This window comes from Neolamprologus multifasciatus, chromosome 3 (assembly GCF_963576455.1).
Source record: "Neolamprologus multifasciatus chromosome 3, fNeoMul1.2, whole genome shotgun sequence".
NCBI classification, from domain to species: Eukaryota; Metazoa; Chordata; class Actinopteri; order Cichliformes; family Cichlidae; genus Neolamprologus; species Neolamprologus multifasciatus.
In genome coordinates, this window is record NC_140441.1 from 4,836,368 (window position 1) to 4,856,301 (window position 19,934).

The window sequence follows — 19,934 nt, forward strand, 5'->3', positions numbered from 1 at the left end:
GAAATTTTCTGTTGATTGTTTGAAATAAAAAAGTGAGATAAGAGCCCAGACAAAATTCTTCGGGAGGTGCAGCCGTTAGGGGTGGGGTGTAGTTTCAATCCATAGCCATAACGAAGTAGCTATATATATCGTGTTTAACCTGAGTAGCAAAAGACCGTAGGGGGGTTGAAAACGATACGCCACGAGTTAGCTGTGCTCGCGGACTCTATCAAGCCTTGACCTCCCGCTCAGCTATCCCGCTGGTGGATAACAGAGCTCTCCGAAAACGTGGAAGCACTTTTGCAAATATGTGATATTTTGATAAATTAAGTAGATATTTGAGCATTACACAGCTACATTCTCGCCTGAAAATATCTTAAAAGGTTATTTTGTGACCCAGAAAGGGTAGTTTGGGGAAAAGGAGGATCGCATTTGTCGGCCGCGGTTGTCGGAACCTGTGTACTTGTAAGCGCGGCAATGGCGGAGGAGCGCAGCTAAAAAACCTTTAAATATTACTTTTTCTGGGTCACAAAATAAACTTTTAAGATATTTTCAGCCGAGAATGTAGCTGTGTAAAGTTCAAGCATTTGTTCGATTTATCAAGACATCACATATTTGCAAAAATGCTCCAACGTTTTCGGAGATGTCTATTTTTTTCATGCTTTGTGTCAGGTTTTGAACATCTGTGGCATCTATTAATGTCAAATCTAGCCTTTCTTTAACAACATAAGCAAACTGCTTTTATATTTAACCAACTTTTCTGTTTTATTACATTTTAAATAATAATAATAACAATAGTATTTATTTTGTTAAAAAATGTGTTTAAAAACAAGTTTTGTTGTGAAAGCTATAATCCAGATTAGTGGCCTGTTAAATGGTTAAAGTCTAGGTTGGCCTTATACTTGAGAATAAAGTAATACAGTTTGTCCTTCTAAAGAATTCAGTTAACTTCCACAGTTAAATCATAAGAAACATTGTGTTACATATAATCCCTGCCATATGTTAGATCTGGTCATTTTGCTTATTAGAAACTTTATATATTGGAAGTTAACTTTTAACAAGCATGTAATGATTATATTTAAATTAGGTGGTCTTTTTTCAAACACATATCTCTTCAGGCCTAAAGTGACCGTGCCGATACCACACATTCAGACAGTAGTAGATGGTGTTTTTAACACTGTATGTGTTAGTCTAATTTGGTTGTATGGGGTCTACATTGACCTTCTGTGTTGTAAGTTATAAGGATTGCACAGCCATTAAGGATCAAATCAGCTTCTAAAAAATGTTCTGTGTTTTCTCCCTCTGCTTGCTTCTTACTGTCTTTGAGGCTCGGGACCAGCACTTCTGCTGTTGTAAGTATTTTGGTTTTCCAATATATTAGCAACTGTCAGTGACATTTATATTAATCAGGCTGAACTTTAATCATATGGAGAACTTCAAGGCATGTTGAGGATGTCATTTAACCATTTAAATCAGTGTTGGATCAAGGACACATCTAAAACCTGCAGGACACCAGCCCTCGAGGCCTGGAGTTGGACACCCCTGACCTATGTTGTCTGTTCCTAGAACTTGTACAAGCTTAGTTTACTAGGAAACAAATGGAAATAACTTGATTTTCCTAATGATTTGCATTATGATGAGACAGAGTCACCTTTTGGTCACCTTCACATGTTTCTTTAAGCCCTGAGGCCTATCATTTTCGTTTTCAGGGCAACATTGGTAGGGTCACATGATCATTGTTGGTCAGTTGATTGTTGGTGAATGTATTTATTACATTGTACATTCCTGTAGAAAGAACAGAAGCAACATTAAAAAGATAAAATAAAATCCACTGTCCTCAGGCCCAGAAAAGTGTCTCATCCTGTTGTCAGAAAGTAAACTTGTATTTGTGTTTCAAATAGGGACACCCAAATTCTGCAGAAAGCTCACTCCCTTCAGGTGGCCTTATTTGACAGTAAAATATGTGTGAAGAACAAAGGAAAAAACTCTTTGAACATCAGCTTTAATCAGCAGATGAAAAGATACGTTGTCAGGTAAGTCATTATTAATTTATTACTCTGATTTAAACATTTTGAAATAGACACGTATTGGGTGTCCAATTGTGTCAAGACTAAAGATCTCTAAATTATAGATTTTAAATATTCAAACAGTATTGCATATAATTAATTTAGACATCTGCACCAAACTTGATACTAAGAAACCTATTATAAGAACAACGTGTTTTACTGGAGATAATGAATGTTAAAATTGGTGATAATAATTATGGTACAATAATAATCATGATGACTATATCTGTTGTACAGATGCCAAGAATGGAAGAAACCTGTTTACTGCTCATCCTGCTGCTCTCAGGTCAGTGATTTTAATATTTTAAACATTTGAAATATAGTCCATGATCATAATGAGATAAACTGATGTCATTTGGGTAATCAGATTACATGATAATTTTTTAAATGAGATATTTATTAACACATTTAACACGAGGACAGAGAAAATCTGCATTTTCTGATACCACAATACCTGCATTCATTTTAAATGAATAAGTTCTTTATTTTTTCACATTTAGATTTTTGATTTATTAAAAATTTGGGGGTTTAATTTTGTAATAATAAATCTAACAAACTTCATGTTTTGGCTGCTTCATTGGGGATCAATATGTTTCTGCTTCTAGTTGTTTTTCTCCTCATTCTAAAAGTTACGGATATTAACCACATCCTGATGTATTGCTGGTGCTGGTCCTAAGCCCAGATTAAAGAGGAGAGTTTTATCACGATGTTGTATCAAGATGCCAAAATAGACTGGATCTTACAGTGGTATAAAATATTGTTTGCGTTCTCTCCGATTTTCTATTTTTATGTTTATCACACTTATGTGTTTCACATCATCAAACTAATTTAAATTTTAGACAAAGATAGCACAAGTAAACACAAAATGCAGTTTCTAAAAGGAAGATCTTTATTATTAAGGGGAAAAATAATGGAACATGAACAACAAAGTAATTAAGATCTCTCAGGGCTCTAGACTAACTTTTTGCCACAGTTGCACTGGTGCATCTAACTTCTTTTCTTAGGCGCACCAGCACAAAAGTTTAGTGCACCCAAATTTTTCAAACGCATTGCTTAACGCCGCAGTTTTATGTGTTCACTTTTTTGCGGGGGAAAATTGTTGTCCATACAGACAATATTAATTCGTAAATGATTAACTAACAATCTTGTCAACACAAAGATCTTTATTTGGAGCACAGATCTACAAGAAAGAGAAGTTACTTAAAAGGTGCTTGTGCTTTAATAATAATAATAATAATAATAATAATAATAATAATAATAATAATAATAATGGATTGCATTTATATAGCACGAGAACCTCAAAAGCAGTACAGTACAGTTCTACTATTCATTCACTCTCACATTCACACACTGCTGGAGGCAGCTACAGTTGTAGCCACAGCTGCCCTGGAGCAGACTGACAGAAGCGAGGCTGCCATATCACGCCATCGGCCCCTCTGACCATCACCAGAGTGCTTTGGCACTTTTTGGCAATATTGTAGACAATGTTAAACTTAAACTTAATCATCACATCAGCCTCCTCTGACGACCGGTTTGCTGGTGCCTGCCGCTGAAAAGCAGGGTGGAGAAAGGACATTTGAGCAGTGCATTTGTTGCTGCATATAATGTTTTCTGGCTTTACTGTGCTTTTTCAACGTTCAGAGGTTGATGGCTCCGTGTCAGAGCACTGGCTATGAATTTCAGATGGATCAGACCTTAACAAAAAAAGTAATCAATAGTTCTTTTCATCTTTTCTTATTACCCACAGCTACAGCCACTTCTGTTGGGCTTAGGCTACTCACTAGGGCTGGGTATCATCACTGATTTCTGTAATCCATTCGATTCCGGTTCAATTTTGCCTCAGACAGTCAGAAATATTATAATTCTGATCATTTATCAGTACTGACAGGTGAGAGGTTTAATTAGAGACAGCCAAGCTTTTTTCAATTTTGCATAATTTTAAAAAGTTTAAATTTCTTCAGTATTGAGCAGCAGAAATTAGGCTTTCTTATCCGAGGTCATTTAAGTAAAAAAAAAGAAGAAAGACAGTGGCCGATAGCACTGTAAACAACGGTAAACTGCTGGGTAATAAGCAAGCGAATAATTCAAAAAACAGAGATAGGAAACTGTTCTTAAAGTACACAGAGAGAGAACTGTGCATGAAGTGTGATTTTATCATGATGGAAGCAAAACAGCAAAAGTAAGAGGGAATTAATGACGATGTTTATCAAATGTGAAGCGTAGTTTGGATCTTCTTTTGCTGCTTGTTCAGTGAATTTTGGTTGGAGAGAGACAAAACCTGCAGCATCAGAATCTAGCGCAAAAAAGATGTAAACACAAAGCGCAGTCCCGCCCCTGACCATCTCTGATTGGTTTAGTCCAGAGCTTCCCAAAGTGTGGGGCCCGCCCCCTAGGGGGGCACAGAGCCATTGCAGGGGGGGCGCGGTATGAAAAGGAAAAAAAAACACTTGGACACTGCTAGCATAATTGACAGATTATGCTAGCAGTGTCCAAGTGCTAGCAGCACCCACACAAATGCAAAGCAGGAGATGAAGCATCCCTGAATATGAATACGAACATTTTTCTTGTAAAACAAAGGGGGGCCTAGCAAAAAAAGTTTAAGTTTGGGAACCACAGTTTAGACCAGCGGTCCCCAACCCCGGGGCCTCGGGTCCGTGAGTCGTTTGTCAGCCTCTCCCATCGAACTCAGGAGGCGGGGTTACCGCTGATCGAGTCAAAACCAATGAAACCATTGCTTTGGCCTGATGGCCATTTCTTTTAGAAGGTATCTTTGTACAGTTTCCTCTGCGGTGGGGTAGGGTGGGCTGCCCCTGGTCCTGTGGGGCTTGGCGGTGCTGCTGCCTTAGGCCCCGGTCTGGATGGGCCTGGGCTCCCTTGCCTTGGTGGATACCAGAGGACGGGGGTGCCTACTGGGGTCAGCGGGGGAGCTGGCCCTAGGGAGGGGCATCCTCCCCTCCCTTCTCTTCCTCTCTTCATCCCTGGCTACCTCCCTCTTCCCGCTCCACCACCCCCACCCACACAGGTAGGGCCTTGGGGTGCGGGTGTGTCACCAGGGTGCAGGGAAGACATCCCCCCCCCCCCCCCCCCCCCCCCGTCCTCTTCTGGCCACCTGTGCCTCAATTTTATCTCACGACATCCACATTACTTACACTCTCATAACACACACATGTATATATATATAGGGCCTTGAGGATGGGCACGTTAACGGCGTCCAGTAGACGGTCTGTGTATTCAAACCTACCTCTGGCGCCGGTGCCCACCTCTCATTTTTAAATCCATGTAGACATTGAGGGTTCTCGGGAGGGGCCGTGCTAACACCTGCTGCTCTCTGGCAGCAGCTCCATGCTCTCCCTTGTTTTAAATGCACTTTAGAGCAACACGCAGCAACACTACACATGAGCGGGAGGAGGGAGGTATGGGGTCTTAACACACCCCCGCCCCTACTAGCCATTGGGGCGGGGGGGCTGGGAGGAGATGCTGGCTGTCCGATTGGCCTCCCTGCTGCTGCGGAGCCTGGGATGGTCTGCTTGCCTCCACCCCGGAGGGAAGGGTAACATCTCTTGGGTCTGGGTGCCGTTTCCCCCTCTGGGGGCGAGGATACCTGGACCCGGGGTATAGAGTATGTTTGGGGAGTGTGATTGTGTGTACATGTCCATTTATGTTTATCCCTACGTTGGGTGAGTGCTGAGAGTTTGTATATGTGTGCATGAGGGTGGGAATGCATGTCTGTGTCTGTGTGTGCCTGTTTGTCTGTGTCTATATGTCAGGTCGGGTCTTAGACTCCACCTCTCTGGGAACTCCCAGGCCCTCCAAAGTGTGGAGGCCTATCTCCCCTCACCACAATCTCTGCCGGTGACTGATGCCCTCAGGGGTCGGTGCGTTGGTGGTTCTTGGTGTCCGGGGCTGGGCGCTCAGGTATGTACCAGCTCACTCCCAGTGGCTACTCGGCGGGGCCTGGCGCCTGTTGCTCGGTCAGGCCTGCGGCTCGGTTCACTCTGGCACAGCTGGCTGCCTGCAGAGCCGGCGGGCACGACAGTGCACCCCCCTCTAGCTTCTGCCCGGTGGCTACTGGGTGACCCCTCGTCTGGGGATCCTCAGCCCTTCCCATGAGGGTGGCACGGAGGCCCCTCCGGTGGTCCTCCTTGGGCTCTTGCACTCTGGTGCCTCTGGATGTCTGGGGCCTGGATCTCCTCCATGCCTGCTTCATGCCCTGGGGGACAGGGCTATGGCTCTCTACATCCTCTTGCAGACCATTACATGGGGAAACCATTTGAATACAAGCGCGCCGATCCACACAGGTGTGCACACGGGTGTTCACTGTTCATAGACTTAAATCACACCTTTCTTGCCTGCTACTTCAAAGCACATTGTGCGCTGTCTGTCCTGCGTGCTGCACAACAACATTCAATATTTAGTATTTACTGCTGGTTACACTTAGCTAAATTAATGCGATGGTGTTGTGTTTAGTATGTTGCTTTGTTTTTTTTTGCTTGTTTTCTATTCATCTATTTGGCAAAATAAATCCATTGGGTATCCTTGTTGGTCTTCAGACAACAATTCTGACGGCTAAAGAACCAAATGGGACAGGCAAAAAAACAAAACAAAAAAAGAAGGTATTTTTGTTTAATAATCAGCGTGACCTCTTTATACATGCATAAACGTTTTTTATTAAAAGAAATAACGCTGGTGTTTCCGTCAGGTAGTAACTGCTAGGTTTAACTGTACAAAGGTTGTTCGACACTATGAAACACATACGGACTTCATGATGTTCGGCTAATATTTTTATTGTGAATAATAATCTTGAGGGTAAACGGCCCTGTACACCACAGAGCGAGCTCAGCATATCCACGATATCTTCAGCTCTCTGAGTTTCACAGCTGGGTCACATGAAAGTGTTGGCAGCATCAAACTAATCTAACGGTCATCAATGAATTCACGGGTTACATCAATATTATTTTAATGACAATCTTCCCTATTACTGTCAACTATTCCAGAGACGTTGTAACAGAGATGAACGCGTCAGTTTGTCACAGGTCAAAGTGGAATGAAATTGATTGGTTGAACAGGTGTTCGTGATCTGTGTTATCTGCATTTTCATCAGCGTGAGAGACTCAGCAGCAGATTAGAATCAAGTATAATAACTTTTCTTTTTTTAAAAATAATTTACCAAATGAATACACACACAGAGTCCGTGGTTACCATGGTTACTGCATAAGCAGCTGTGAATTAAACAGCTGACACTGTGGAAATAACATGTTTAGTTTTAAAGACACCTTCCTGCCTTTAGTCTCATTCATGAGCAGTATTAGTTTTCTTCTCGATTTTTATGTCACAGAAACACAGAGACACAAGACGAGTCGGAAAGAGACGATCGTTCGGTGAAATAAGGATCTGCGAATGCAACATGTGGAACAAGAGTGGAATATGTAAACAAACTGGTTAAAGTATAAAAAAAAAAAAACTGTTAAGCTGGAACACCGGGGCTGTGAGCTCGGTACACTCTGTCAGCTGACTGTTAGCGGAGATAGTGACATCTCTGAAAACATTGGAGCACTTTTGCAAACATGTTCTATGTTGACAACCTGACCAGACATGTGAAGATTACGCCACTACATTCACGGCTAAAACACTATTAAAAGTGTAGTTGGTGACAGACAACAGGGTACTTTAAAACTTTATGCCACCACCATTGCTACCTGTGATTTGAAATGCATTCTGGGATACCTGGCTGCTCCAAGTCCACACAAGCAATCAATTATCTAGGTTCAACCTGTTTTGACTGCACGGCAACCAATCAGATGTTAGAGAAGCTGCAGTGGCATATGTGTGTATAACTGGTTGGTGAGAGACCAATTAAAGTTTAATTAAAACATAATTGTTTGATTAAATTAAAACCATATGAACTCAAGTGAACCTAGAACTCACATGAGCGAGTTGTTATCGGGACAGGTGCACGCATACACACACACACATGAACCCACACGGTGGGTGAGGGGGTAAGGTTGAAAGAAATGTTTCTGGCTAGGTAGCACAACACAATAGTTGGGGTTCCTCCTCCACCCAGTTATTCTCCATATAGTTTGACTATTTAAATGGTTGTAATTTTTATTTTTGTAAATTTGTCCTTTTCAGTGATTCACCCAAGAACCCAGGTTACACAATTAAAAACCTTTGTTTTATTTTTCTCAGGAGGACTTTCCACTCTTCCTCCCCACTCCAGAGAATACCACTTTGTGAACCAGCTGAAGACCTGGACTGAAGCTCAGAGTTACTGCCGAGAACACTTCACTGACTTGGTCACCATCTACAACAGCAACATCAACCAACTGCTTCTCTCAATGACACCAAGGATCAATGCTTGGGTTTGGATAGGGCTCTATAATGACCGTTACAGCTGGAAGTGGTCCATGGAGGAAAAACTTTTTTATGTTGGCAGTAAACATGAATTTTTGATCTGGGCTAACGGCCAACCAGACTGTGTAAATGCAAAGGAATACTGTGTGGCTCTTCAGGGACAAACACAGATGAATGATAGACCCTGTGGAGATTCTTACCCTTTCCTGTGTTACAATGGTAGGAAAAAAAAATTGTTGCCCTACTTATCTCTACAATTTTATGAGATTCAGAATGTGTGTGTTTCAAAATTCATCCTTTTTTTGAACCTTTCGCAGCCAGCAGTACAAGTTACATCTTAGTGAAGGAGAGCCGCTCCTGGTCAGCGGCTCAGTCGTACTGCAGGACATACCACACAGACCTGACCAGTATAAGAAGCAAAGAGGAGAAATCCAACATCACGCTCACTTTGAATGGATCAGGGGTTCAGTATGTGTGGATTGGCCTCTACAGGGATCCCTGGGCCTTCTGGTCTGACAACACAACCTCCACATTCACTAACTGGGAGCCTTCTGAGCCTAATAATTATAATTCAGTTCAGTACTGTGTAACAATGTATTTAATGACAGGGGAATGGTTTGATTCCACCTGTGAATTGAGATACAATTTTTTCTGTTTCAGAGGTGAGGCAATGCAAACATATTAGACATATTAGAATGCAAACACTGTAAGATCCTGTCATCATGTAAAACACTAATGTTTGTGTTTTTATATGTGGTTCATTTTTAGCAGTGAGAAAGCAAACAGTGCTGAAAATGACGCTTCAGTCAGAGGCAGACATGCACAGCACAGAGATCCAGCAGCAGGTTTCACAGCAGGTCAGCAGTTCAGTCACAAACACAAACTTGACACAAGTTCAAACTATGCTTCATGTTTTTCATCATTTGCACATTTTGTCCAGCTGTCAGGCCTCATGCTGTCAAAAGGACTGACAGACTTCAGAATTCGTTGGAGGAAAGTCCAGAGTTACCATGACGACCAGTCAAAGAAGCAGGATGGGGACGGTGACTGCAAAACTGAAGTCTGACTAGACTGAACCACTTCATGTGTGAAGTTAATAACATGCTGTGCTGAGCTGTCTCATCCTTTAAATCTTTCAATATTTCAGAGTGTAAAGTTCCACCAACAGCTCATTTGTTCAGCTGCAGTTGTAGTTTGGTAGAAATTCTTTAATCAGAGGTCCACTCACTAGTTTTCCTGATAGGCTCTAGTCTTGTTTTGTTTTCCAGTGTCTCCTTTTGACCACTTTGACACTATCTTTCTGCTTCTGCTTTCACTGTTTGATAACTATAAAAATATCAGCCATAAATGGGACCATGAGAGCCTCAAACTTTACCTGATTTCAAATTTGATCAGGATACCGGCTGTAATGCATGCTGGATGTCCTCGTATCTCTAAGTTTAACTTCAATTCAACTTTAGTGGCTGGGAGCCAAATCTAACATGGTCATAGTTATTGTTATGATATTAGTTTTAGCCTTTTACTTTTTCCTAGTGTAGTGGAAACAGGAAGGTTGATCACCACACATGATAAGAAACCTGACTGAAAACTCCAGAGAAAGTTATATAAAAAGATCTGTATCTTTAGTTAAACTGGTATTTGGAAGTAAGTCATACATTAGTGATGTGAATATTCTATAATTATAATCAATGATAGTAAAATGTCCAATCCCAATGTTCCCCAGAAGTACCTACAGTTTGTCATACTATGATTTTAACGACAGGTTAACCGGGGCACCAATTCCAGCACAAGAAAAAAATAATAATAATAGGTAAGCATGTAGCATGTAGGTAAGCTGATTTGGGATTGGGCTGTAGGAAAATAATCTGTAAACATTATATAAAAATGTATTACTATACCTCAAAGATAATCAATAAAATTAGAGTATCTACTGTTTTTTGTTTTGTTTTGTTGTTTTGTCTTCAAAGTAAATGTTTTCATCTTATACTGTAGTTAACACGACACAAAAGCTTTTATTGTTGCACTTTGAGAGTGAAAATGCACAATACTAACTTACTCACATACAGCTGTTCACATGTCCAGCTGTGAGGTGTTTGAGGGACGGTTCATTCAAAGACAAAATATATGTGAGAAATTCCTGACCTGTCCACAACCTCTCCAACAAACAGGAACGAGTAGGCAGAGATGATGCAAACACATCTTTTTAAAAATCATGTAATGCTCTAAATCAACTTACCTCAAAATGTATAAAGCATATAAACATCTACAGCAATATTATGCAACAAACACAGCAGTACTATCAATCCAAAATACTCCATGTCTCATATAACTGAAGAAAAAAATGGCATTTACTTCCAGGTACATTCTGGTGCTGATACTTCAGGTTTTTGTCCTTTATACCTCTTCCTTGAAGGGCATGAGTCGTAATACACGGTCCAACTGTGTGTAAATTGTGCTTCATTTGTATAGTTTATGCTTCATATTTTAACTGCAGGAATCAGGAAAAAAGTTAGATACACCGAATATTAGTTCCTGGTTCCACCACTCGGCCAGCGGTGGAACTGTTGCTGCAGCTGTTGGTGCTGATGTCGGAAGGAAGAGAATCTATCTATTTAACATTAAATGTGGTGTGAGTAAGACTAAAAACACACCCTCACATAATAAAAGTATTTCTGCTGCTTGTGATATTTTTGTTAGTATATTGCCAGGGAAGCGTGACTGAAAAGTAATGAGTAAATAAGTGCTTGTGTAACATAGTTAAATAGAGTTGAAGTTAAATCCCGCTAAATGGGACATTGGCGCCACCTACTGTTGCAAAAGTCACCCTGCAATATTCACAAAGGGCAAGGGATTCTGGGTAATCCTCAGAATAATGGAGGATTCCTGCGAAGTAAGGAATGCGCAAATGTCGTGGGGAGGAAAAATCATATCGCAGGCTGTTAAAGTAATACAGTCTGACCCAATTATTTTTGTTGTTTATACATCATTTGTTGCGGGTCATTTCTCCAGTCTTTATGTTGAACTGAGTGCACGTTTATGTGAGATTTCTTTATTGGGAAGAGAGGAAACAAAATGGGAGCATAGTTAGCTAACTCTGTTGTTGCTTTCCCGTTTAGATTTTGTGCTGATTGCCCACGACATTAAAAAGAGAGCATTCTAACCATTGCCTTTTTGTTGTGAATGCAGGTATGTGACTGTGCCACACTGTTTAGAGAATTCACATTGTTTCATGTACAGCTTTAAAAGATATTTCTATATTCCTTTCATTTGGGAAATTTAACGTGCAATGTTAATGGTGTTGAAGTTTTTCTATTTTGGTTGTATAAATTTACCACTATACGATCACACTGCAAGTGGAAATGTAATCCTCAGAATAATGGAGGATTCCTGCGAGATTTTGTGCTGATTGCCCATGACATTAAAAAGAGAGCATTCTAACCATTGCCTTTTTGTTGTAAATGCAGACCAGAGAAGACACTACACAGAGGTCACATTGGTGCCGTGACTCGTTCCTGACGCTGCTGAATCGGGCTGGTGTCTTCTCGTCGCAGCATCATCGTGGAGCATCGGCTTCCTTATTGTTTAGTCTGTTGGGTAACGGAATCAAACTTTGGGGACTGTTGGACATACTTTTATATTGGCTTTGTATATTGCCATATTGTATTAAGCCCACCTTAGCTCTATTAATATCCTGCTAGATATGGATCTGAGTGACTCTGATGACACCCCGAATGTGACTCCCTTTGTTGTGGGTAGGGGTAGAGGGTTCAAAACTGTTCCTTTTTCACTGGGTGACTGTCGGGTGGGGCATAGAGCAGCAGATAGTTCTTATGAGCTTGTGGCTGAGTCACAGTCAGTACAGTGCACTAAGGCATCTACCTCAGACCCCCCAATAACTGATGTGAGTCTAGTCGACCAAATGAGCGACATTGTGCAGCAAATTGGGCAACGCCTGGCTGATAGCATTCTGTCACACCTGACTACGCCACACACTTCGAGCCCTGCACCTGCTACATATATATGTCCTGAGGTGGCGCATGGAACAACAGATCTCCCCTCCGGCCGCTCACTAGATCTTTCTCAAGTCCAGCTGGTGGCTCCACGACAGGTTAAAGACCCACCTGTGTTTCAGGGGGAGAGTTCGGACTTATTGTCTGTTGATGAGTGGCAAGAAGCCATGCAGAGTTACATAAAGAAGAGTGGCATTCTCCCAGAAAACCAAGCTGAGGAGATTTTGATGCATCTGAGAGGCAGGGCAAAAGATGTTGTGAAATTTGGTGTAAGAAATGGTGGAATTGATGTCCAGCATAATCCACAATCTATCTACAGACTTCTGCACAAACATTTTAGTTCCACTCAGTGCTCGTCTGTGCCCCTGGCTGACTTTTATTCCACGCTGCCGAAGGACCAGGAGGATCCATATGAGTATTGGCTGAGGCTGAACAAGGCTGCTGATGTTGTTGGCAACTGTCTTAAGGAGCAGGGGAAATCTTTTGAGAACTCTGGTGTGGAGGTTGCACGCATGTTCATCAGACACTGCCCCTGCAGAGACTTGGCTCTTATTTTTAGAACCAAAACATGTGATAAATGGTCGGCTCGTGAAGTTCAGGAGGTACTGGATGAGTATCACCCAGTACCTCCACCCAGTCTCCTCCACAGAAGGGTAACTGTGTCTTTGTGAATAAGGCAGAGGTTAGCACAAATGCTACTCCTTGCTTGGCTGACCATGAGCAGAGGCCAGCTGTGAGTCAGGATAGCTCTGCTATTGAGAGGTTGATCAGCATGCTAGAGAAGGTGCTGCTTCAAGGCCCAGGCTATGCTCGAGCTAATGCCAGGCGACAGAGTGCCCGACTGCCGAGAATACTGGGCTTAGATGACACACCATGTTCCATCTGCAGAGATAGCTCCCACTCCACACTCACGCACTGTCGGGAAAACGGATTGTGCTTCCTGTGTCACCTACCTGGTCATTCGAGACGTAACTGCCCAGAGGGCAAGTGTACTCCTTCCAGTGGTCATCAGGGAAACTGAACGATCTGCGTGGAGGGGAGGACAGCGCAGATCCAGCAAGTAAGCCTCCCATCTTGGACATGACCGGTATTAATGATTATGACACTTTGTATTCCACTTACAGTGGCATTGCCCCGCCAAATAAAACACTGATTGCACAGGGCTTGCATAGGCTCTCAAACACTGATAGCTTATTCTACTCTGCAGTGACTACTAGTAGTGGACAAGTTCTTAAAGCATTAGTGGACAGTGGATCTATGGCGTGCACCATAAGTGAGACAGTTGATGAGAAACTTTCACAATCGATACCTGATATTGAGAGACGTTCAGCTAAAGACGTTGTCATTGTTGGTTGTGGGGGTCACCTCGTTACCCCTTCTGCTATGTATGATCTTACAGTATCAATATATGGCTTTAAGGTGATGATTCCTGTTCTGGTGGTTCCAGGCCAGGCTGATGACATGATTCTGGGCAGCAATGCGATAAAGTGGCTTATTTCACAGTTAAAAATGACTGTTGGTACCCAGGATGATGCTTTTCCTCATTTGGCAACTTTGCTGTCCTATTCTGATGACTGTGATGGCAGAGCAATGCCTCCAAGTTTTGGCACTGCAAAGCTTAAGAGACGCGTCACCTTGCAGCCCTTGTCTGAACATTTAGTGTGGGCTAAGCTGCCTGCTCCTGATGCCTCAGCGGTGGGAAGTGCTGTCATTATTGAACCCACTCAGTCTCCATCCAAACCTGCACAGATCCTAGTGGGGCGAGTTGTCACTTCCTTGTTTGGGGATGGCTGGGTCTCTGTTAAAGTGGTGAATCCCTCCGACAAGCCCCTCACTCTCAGGAGAAATGCTAAGGTTGCTGATGTGTCCCCCTGTCTTTCTGTGCAGGACTTACCTGAACCTGTTCAAATTCAATCCAGTACACAATACACACAGAACTCGTCGCCCGCACCGAGATCAGAAGCGGAGATGTCACAGCGCTTGTGTGATTTGGGCCTGCAGGACCTGGACCTCTCGTGCTGTGAAGTTTCCCCAGAATGGAGAGATAGGCTGCTGCGACTCATTGAGCAGTATGAGTCCATCTTTTCAAGGCACAAAATGGACTGCGGTGAGGCTGCTGACTTTGTCCACAGAATCCGCCTGGTGGATGACAAGCCCTTCAGACTGCCATACAGACGGGTCCCACCATGCCATTACGAGAAGCTTCGCACTGCTCTAGATGAGATGGAGGAGTCAGGAATAATCCGTAAGTCCCAGAGTGAATTCTCATCCCCCCTTGTCTTAGTTGTTAAGCCAAATGGGGACCTGCGCATATGCAATGACTTTAGATGGTTAAATGCAAGAACAGTTAAAGATGCACATCCATTGCCTCATCAGTCAGACGCCCTCGCAGCACTTGGTGGGAATGTTTTTTTTTCTACATTGGATCTCACATCGGGGTTTTACAATGTCAGACTCCACGAGGACGACAAAAAATACACGGCATTCTCCTCCCCATTTGGCCTCCATGAATATAACAGGATGCCTCAAGGCCTGACAAATAGTCCTGCTACTTTTATGCGAATGATGATGTCCATTTTTGGTGATGAGAACTTCACAAGTTTGTTGTGTTATCTGGATGACCTTATGGTCTATGCCCCATCCGAACAGGTGGCTCTTGAACGTCTGCAGATGGTTTTCTCACGACTTTCTGCCAACAACCTGAAGCTCTCACCTAAGAAATGCCACTTTCTTCAGCGGTCTGTGAAGTTCCTGGGACACATCATATGTGGTGAGGGTGTGAAAACAGACCCAAGTAAAGTGCAGGCTATAGACAATGTGCAGGAAGCAGACCTGATGGAGTCTGACGGGGTGACACCATGTGCAAGGAAAATCAGATCCTTCCTGGGGGTGGTTCTCTACTACCATCATTTTATTGAGCGGTGCTCTGCAAAAGCTAAGCCACTGTTTGATCTTGTGGCTGAACCAGCTGCGCTACGCAAGAGAGGTAGAGGCCTAAATTTAAAAGGGGCCACGTGAAGCTGTCTCCAGCTGACTGGACTGATGAGTGCAGGGAAGCATTCAAGGCCCTAAAACATAAACTTGTGCATAGTGTCACGTTAGCCCATCCAGATTTTACTGCACCCTTTCTCCTTGCAGTTGATGCTTCCTTTGACGGCCTTGGAGCCGTCCTCTCACAGTTGCCCCCTGATGGTAGGATCGCCAGAACAGTGGCATTCGCCAGTAAGACCCTATCACACTTTCAGCTAAACTATCCAGCGCATCGTTTGGAGTTTCTTGCTCTGAAGTGGGCAGTCTGTGACAAGTTTAGCCATTGGCTGAAAGGGATGGTAAAATGGTAAATGGTAAATGGCCTGCATTTGTATAGCGCTTTTCTAGTCCTTAAGGACCCCAAAGCGCTTTACACTACATTCAGTCATTCACCCATTCACACTCACATTCACACACTGGCGATGGCAAGCTACATTGTAGCCACAGCTGCCCTGGGGCGCACTGACAGAGGCGAGGCTGCCGGACACAGGCGCCACCGGGCCCTCTGACCACCACCAGTAGGCAAACATGGGGTTAGTATCTTGTCCAAGGATATTTGGCATGCAGCCAGGAGGCAGCCTGGGATCGAACCACCGACCTTCTGATTAGTGGCTGACCTGCTCTGCCACCTGAGCTACAGCCACCCAACACTTCACAGTGTGGACGGACAATAACCCGCTGACATACATCTTAACCAAGCCTAGGTTAGATGCATGTGAGCAACGATGGGTTTCAAAGCTTGCAGCATACAGTTTTGAACTGAAGTATGTCCCTGGCACCAAAAATGTTGTCCCGGATGCATTGAGTAGAGAGCCATTTGTCCAGTCGTGCATAGGCCACAGGCTAGTCACTGAACCTTATGCTGCCCTGTTGAACCAAATGCACGGTATGGTGGATGGGACTGTGCAAGATATGTTTCGGTGTGCTGCAAACTGCCAGTTGGTCGTGGATCAGTCTGAGGAGGAAGCTACCACTATCCTACCTAACCCTCAGGGTTGTCTCTCGTCCCAGGATGTTTCTGCTGTGTTGGCTGCACATGACACTGGTGGTATCAGCCATGTGAGAGGTGTGGGATCTGATATCCCTCAGGTCCCAACTATTGCCAGTCCTGCCTGTACACCGAGAAGTGAACTCGCTAACCTGCAGGAACAAGATGAGGTTTTGGGCAGAGTTTCCTTTTATGTCCGGCGTCACAAGAGGCCCACCAGGCATGAACGTGCTGGCGAGTCCCGTGGTGTAATGAAATTACTCAGACATTGGTCCAGACTCTTGATTAAAGATGGTATGTTGTATAAGGTGAAGAAAGACAGGAACATGAACGTGACGATTTGCCAGTTTGTTGTCCCAGACACTCTGAAGACTGAAGTTCTCCGAGGCATCCATGATACGGCGGGTCATCAGGGCCAAGTCCGCACCCTGTCTCTTGCAAGGCAGAGATTCTTTTGGACAGGGATGGAGCGTGACATCATCAATCATGTGAAAAGCTGTTTTCGTTGTGTGGTTGGGAAAACCCCGGAGCCGAATGACCGTGCCACACTGGAGAGCATTTGTACCACTGAACCGATGGAGCTAGTCTGCATTGACTTCTGGACTGCTGAACAGACTGACAAGAAGTGCGTTGATGTTTTGGTTGTCACAGACCATTTTTCCAAATTAGCGCATGCATTCCCTTGTAAGAATCAGTCTGCCAAGCAGGTTGCTCGCCGCCTGTGGAATGACTTTTTCTGTGTGTATGGCTTTCCCAGACGTATTCACTCTGATCAAGGAGCCAACTTTGAGAGTCAACTCATTAAGGAGCTCCTGGACATGGCTGGCATCCAGAAATCACACACCACTCCTTACCACCCAATGGGGAATGGTATTGTCGAGCGATACAACAGGACCTTGGGGAACATGATACGGGCTTTGCCCCCTCAATCCAAAGCCAGGTGGCCGCAAATGCTTCAGATGTTGACGTTCTGCTACAATTGCGAAGAATTATGACCGCAAAGCTAAGGGTGCGCCCCTCTCAGTCGGTGACAGAGTCTTGCTCGCTAATCGTGGTGAGAGAGGAAGATCGCTGACAAATGGGAATCCACAGTTTTTGAGGTGGCATCTGTGAAACCTGACATCAACAACCTGACACACTAGCAGGATATTGTATGGAATGAGAGGAACTAAATGTAAGGCGAGCTATTTATTTCAGGCTGGTGAAGGTCATTAACAACAAAGTCCAAAAAGGTGTGCAAAGAGAAGACCAATAGCATGAGGGGAAAGAGAAACTCTTGGAATAAACCAAGAATACTTCTAGGAAACTTAAGCCAAATGCATCATTTGCACAGTGTACTGCCAGCTACACTTCCTCATTTTAACTAAGAATGCACTTTAAACTGTCGAACAAAAGGCAACAGTTCAATCAGACTAAATTAGAACTTGTGATTTTCGACTACGTTGAACCCTAAAATGTATCTTCTTTGTCATGTCGTATTATGTTGTAATTTCACTGGCTGTCAGAAACTGCTACACGTACATGATCCTCTGTTGGTTGAGTCTAAGGCTATGTTCACACTGCAGGCGAAAGCACATCAAATCTGATTTTTTGACCCTCTGCGACCCATATCCGATCATGGTATGACAGTGTGAACGGCACAAATCCGATATTTTCAAATCCGATCTGGGTCACTTTCGTATGTGGTCCTGAATCCGATACATATCTGATGTTTTAGAAAGCGACTGCTGTTTGAACGGTCATGTCGCATTAAATCCGTCTTTTACGTCACCGACACAAGACAGACGCCGATTATCAGCGCCGGAGAAGACATCGCGAACGCTTCCTGGCCATCCTGTGAAACTGCTGGGAAGACAACGTTGGAGAAACGTGAACATTTTATTTGTATAATCTGCAGATTCTGACAGAAATCTGCAACTATCCTTTGAAGCACCGCTCCTCTAAAACAGCAATAAGGATCATTATTAGGTTATTTACATTATTATGTCAATAACAAAATAACTTAAAGCAAAAATTGGGAAACGTGAAGTGCGAAGTCTTTATATTAAGGGCCATCAGTCAAACAATACTGTTTGCTCTGGGTCTAAACAGAGCGCGTTGTGTGTGAAGTCTTCTTTTGCACATGCGGCCGCTTTGAGCGTTCACACTAGAGCGCGTTTGCTGTCGCATTTTATTTGTAGTGTGAACAAGCAGACAAAAAAAATCGGATTTGATCAAAAAAATCGGAATTGAGCATCAAGACCTGCAGAGTGAACGTAGCCTATGTGCGTCAGCATGCATCATAGCATCGTACAGAGACTAGTTTAAATGTGACTTTATGTTGCACTCCAGCTGAAATAAAGAAAAGATGTCAAAGGCAACCGCACAACTGTTTCTTCTCTCATCTTTTTTACGCCTTTTTCCTCTGAAGGTAAGATGTGTGTGAATATACTTTGACAAGATGTCGTGTATACTGTTATTGTTGCATCTCGGCTCTTTCTTTATACCTGCACAAAAAAACGTTGACTTCCTGGTTCTTTTAGATTCGTGTATATCTAAATTCTGTTTCATTTGTTGTGCCGTAAACTTAACCAATCTGATCTATTGCAGCCATCGCCTCTCTTACCCCTGTGTTACATATTCACATAATCTTGTCAATATGTAGGTGGCTAATGTTTAACTCGGTAGGAGGAGGAATAGAAGTTTCACTTATTTTTTTGTTTTAGTTTTTTTTTGTATGTTATTTTTAAGAGGACCTGTTTTTGTTGTTGTTCTCTTTGTTTTTAGCAATATTTGATCGACATTTTATTTGGTCACTAAACTGCCAATTCAATTTATTTATAAAGCACCAAATCACAACAACAGTCACCTCAAGGTGCTTTATATTGTAAGGTAGACACTACAATAATACATACAGAGAAAAACCCAACAATCATATGACCCCCTATGAGCAAGCACTTTGGCGACAGTGGGAAGGAAAAACTCCCTTTTAACAGGAAGAAACCTCCAGCAGCTCAGGGAGGGGCGGGGCCATCTGCTGCAGATGCAAAGACAAACAAGAAGCTCAGCTTCTAAACAACATCACCTTGAAGGTTCAACTTCTTCCTGGTGGTTAATGTGAAAGAGAAACATTTCTATTTTTCTCATCACGATGTCAATTAGACCTGTTTGTCATCTGTAGGTTCACCAGGAGGACAGAGCGAGCACAGAGGAGGCCATACTAAATCTGCTGCACTATCACCTTTTCTTGTGCTGCTTGTTGTTGTCACTGCTGCTGCTGGTGGTTTTTTAATCCACAGAAACAGAAACTGTAAAGCCTCCTGCCAAGCAAGGACGTGAACTGTCCTACATGTCTCCTCATTCAGATGTCAGCACCTCCATCAGTGAGCTCTGTTAAGTGTAACACATATACACTAAGATATACTTTATCACTCCCCAAAGCAACAACAGTAAAGACTATTAAAGAAGAAAACCAGAGCAGAAGAAGCTCTTTTACTGGTCAGAAGGGGTCGCCACAGCTACACGTGT

The 19,934-nt window shown here is 43.2% G+C and overlaps 2 protein-coding genes across 2 annotated transcripts in view; one reads left to right on the top strand and one right to left on the bottom strand.

The window, feature by feature from the left end:
* The window catches only part of LOC146521164 (protein NLRC3-like), a 482,659-nt gene that overhangs the window by 372,806 nt on the left and 89,919 nt on the right, over positions 1-19,934 (bottom strand). The window lies entirely within an intron of this gene.
* On the top strand, positions 1,728-10,727 carry LOC146521187 (C-type mannose receptor 2-like). Its single transcript, XM_085154520.1, has 3 exons — positions 1,728-2,331; positions 8,235-8,618; positions 8,717-10,727. The coding sequence occupies exons 1-3, from the start codon at positions 2,214-2,216 to the stop codon at positions 9,082-9,084; spliced, it is 870 nt and encodes a 289-aa protein (XP_085010646.1). The 5' UTR covers positions 1,728-2,213; the 3' UTR covers positions 9,085-10,727.

Excerpts from the sequence above, each read along its gene's own strand:
- LOC146521187 (XM_085154520.1), top strand. The coding sequence starts at position 2,214 with ATGAATGTTAAAATTGGTGATAATAATTATGGTACAATAATAATCATG. Across the intron at positions 2,332-8,234 it reads GCTCATCCTGCTGCTCTCAG|GAGGACTTTCCACTCTTCCT; the intron begins GTCAGTGATTTT and ends TATTTTTCTCAG. Across the intron at positions 8,619-8,716 it reads CCCTTTCCTGTGTTACAATG|CCAGCAGTACAAGTTACATC; the intron begins GTAGGAAAAAAA and ends AACCTTTCGCAG.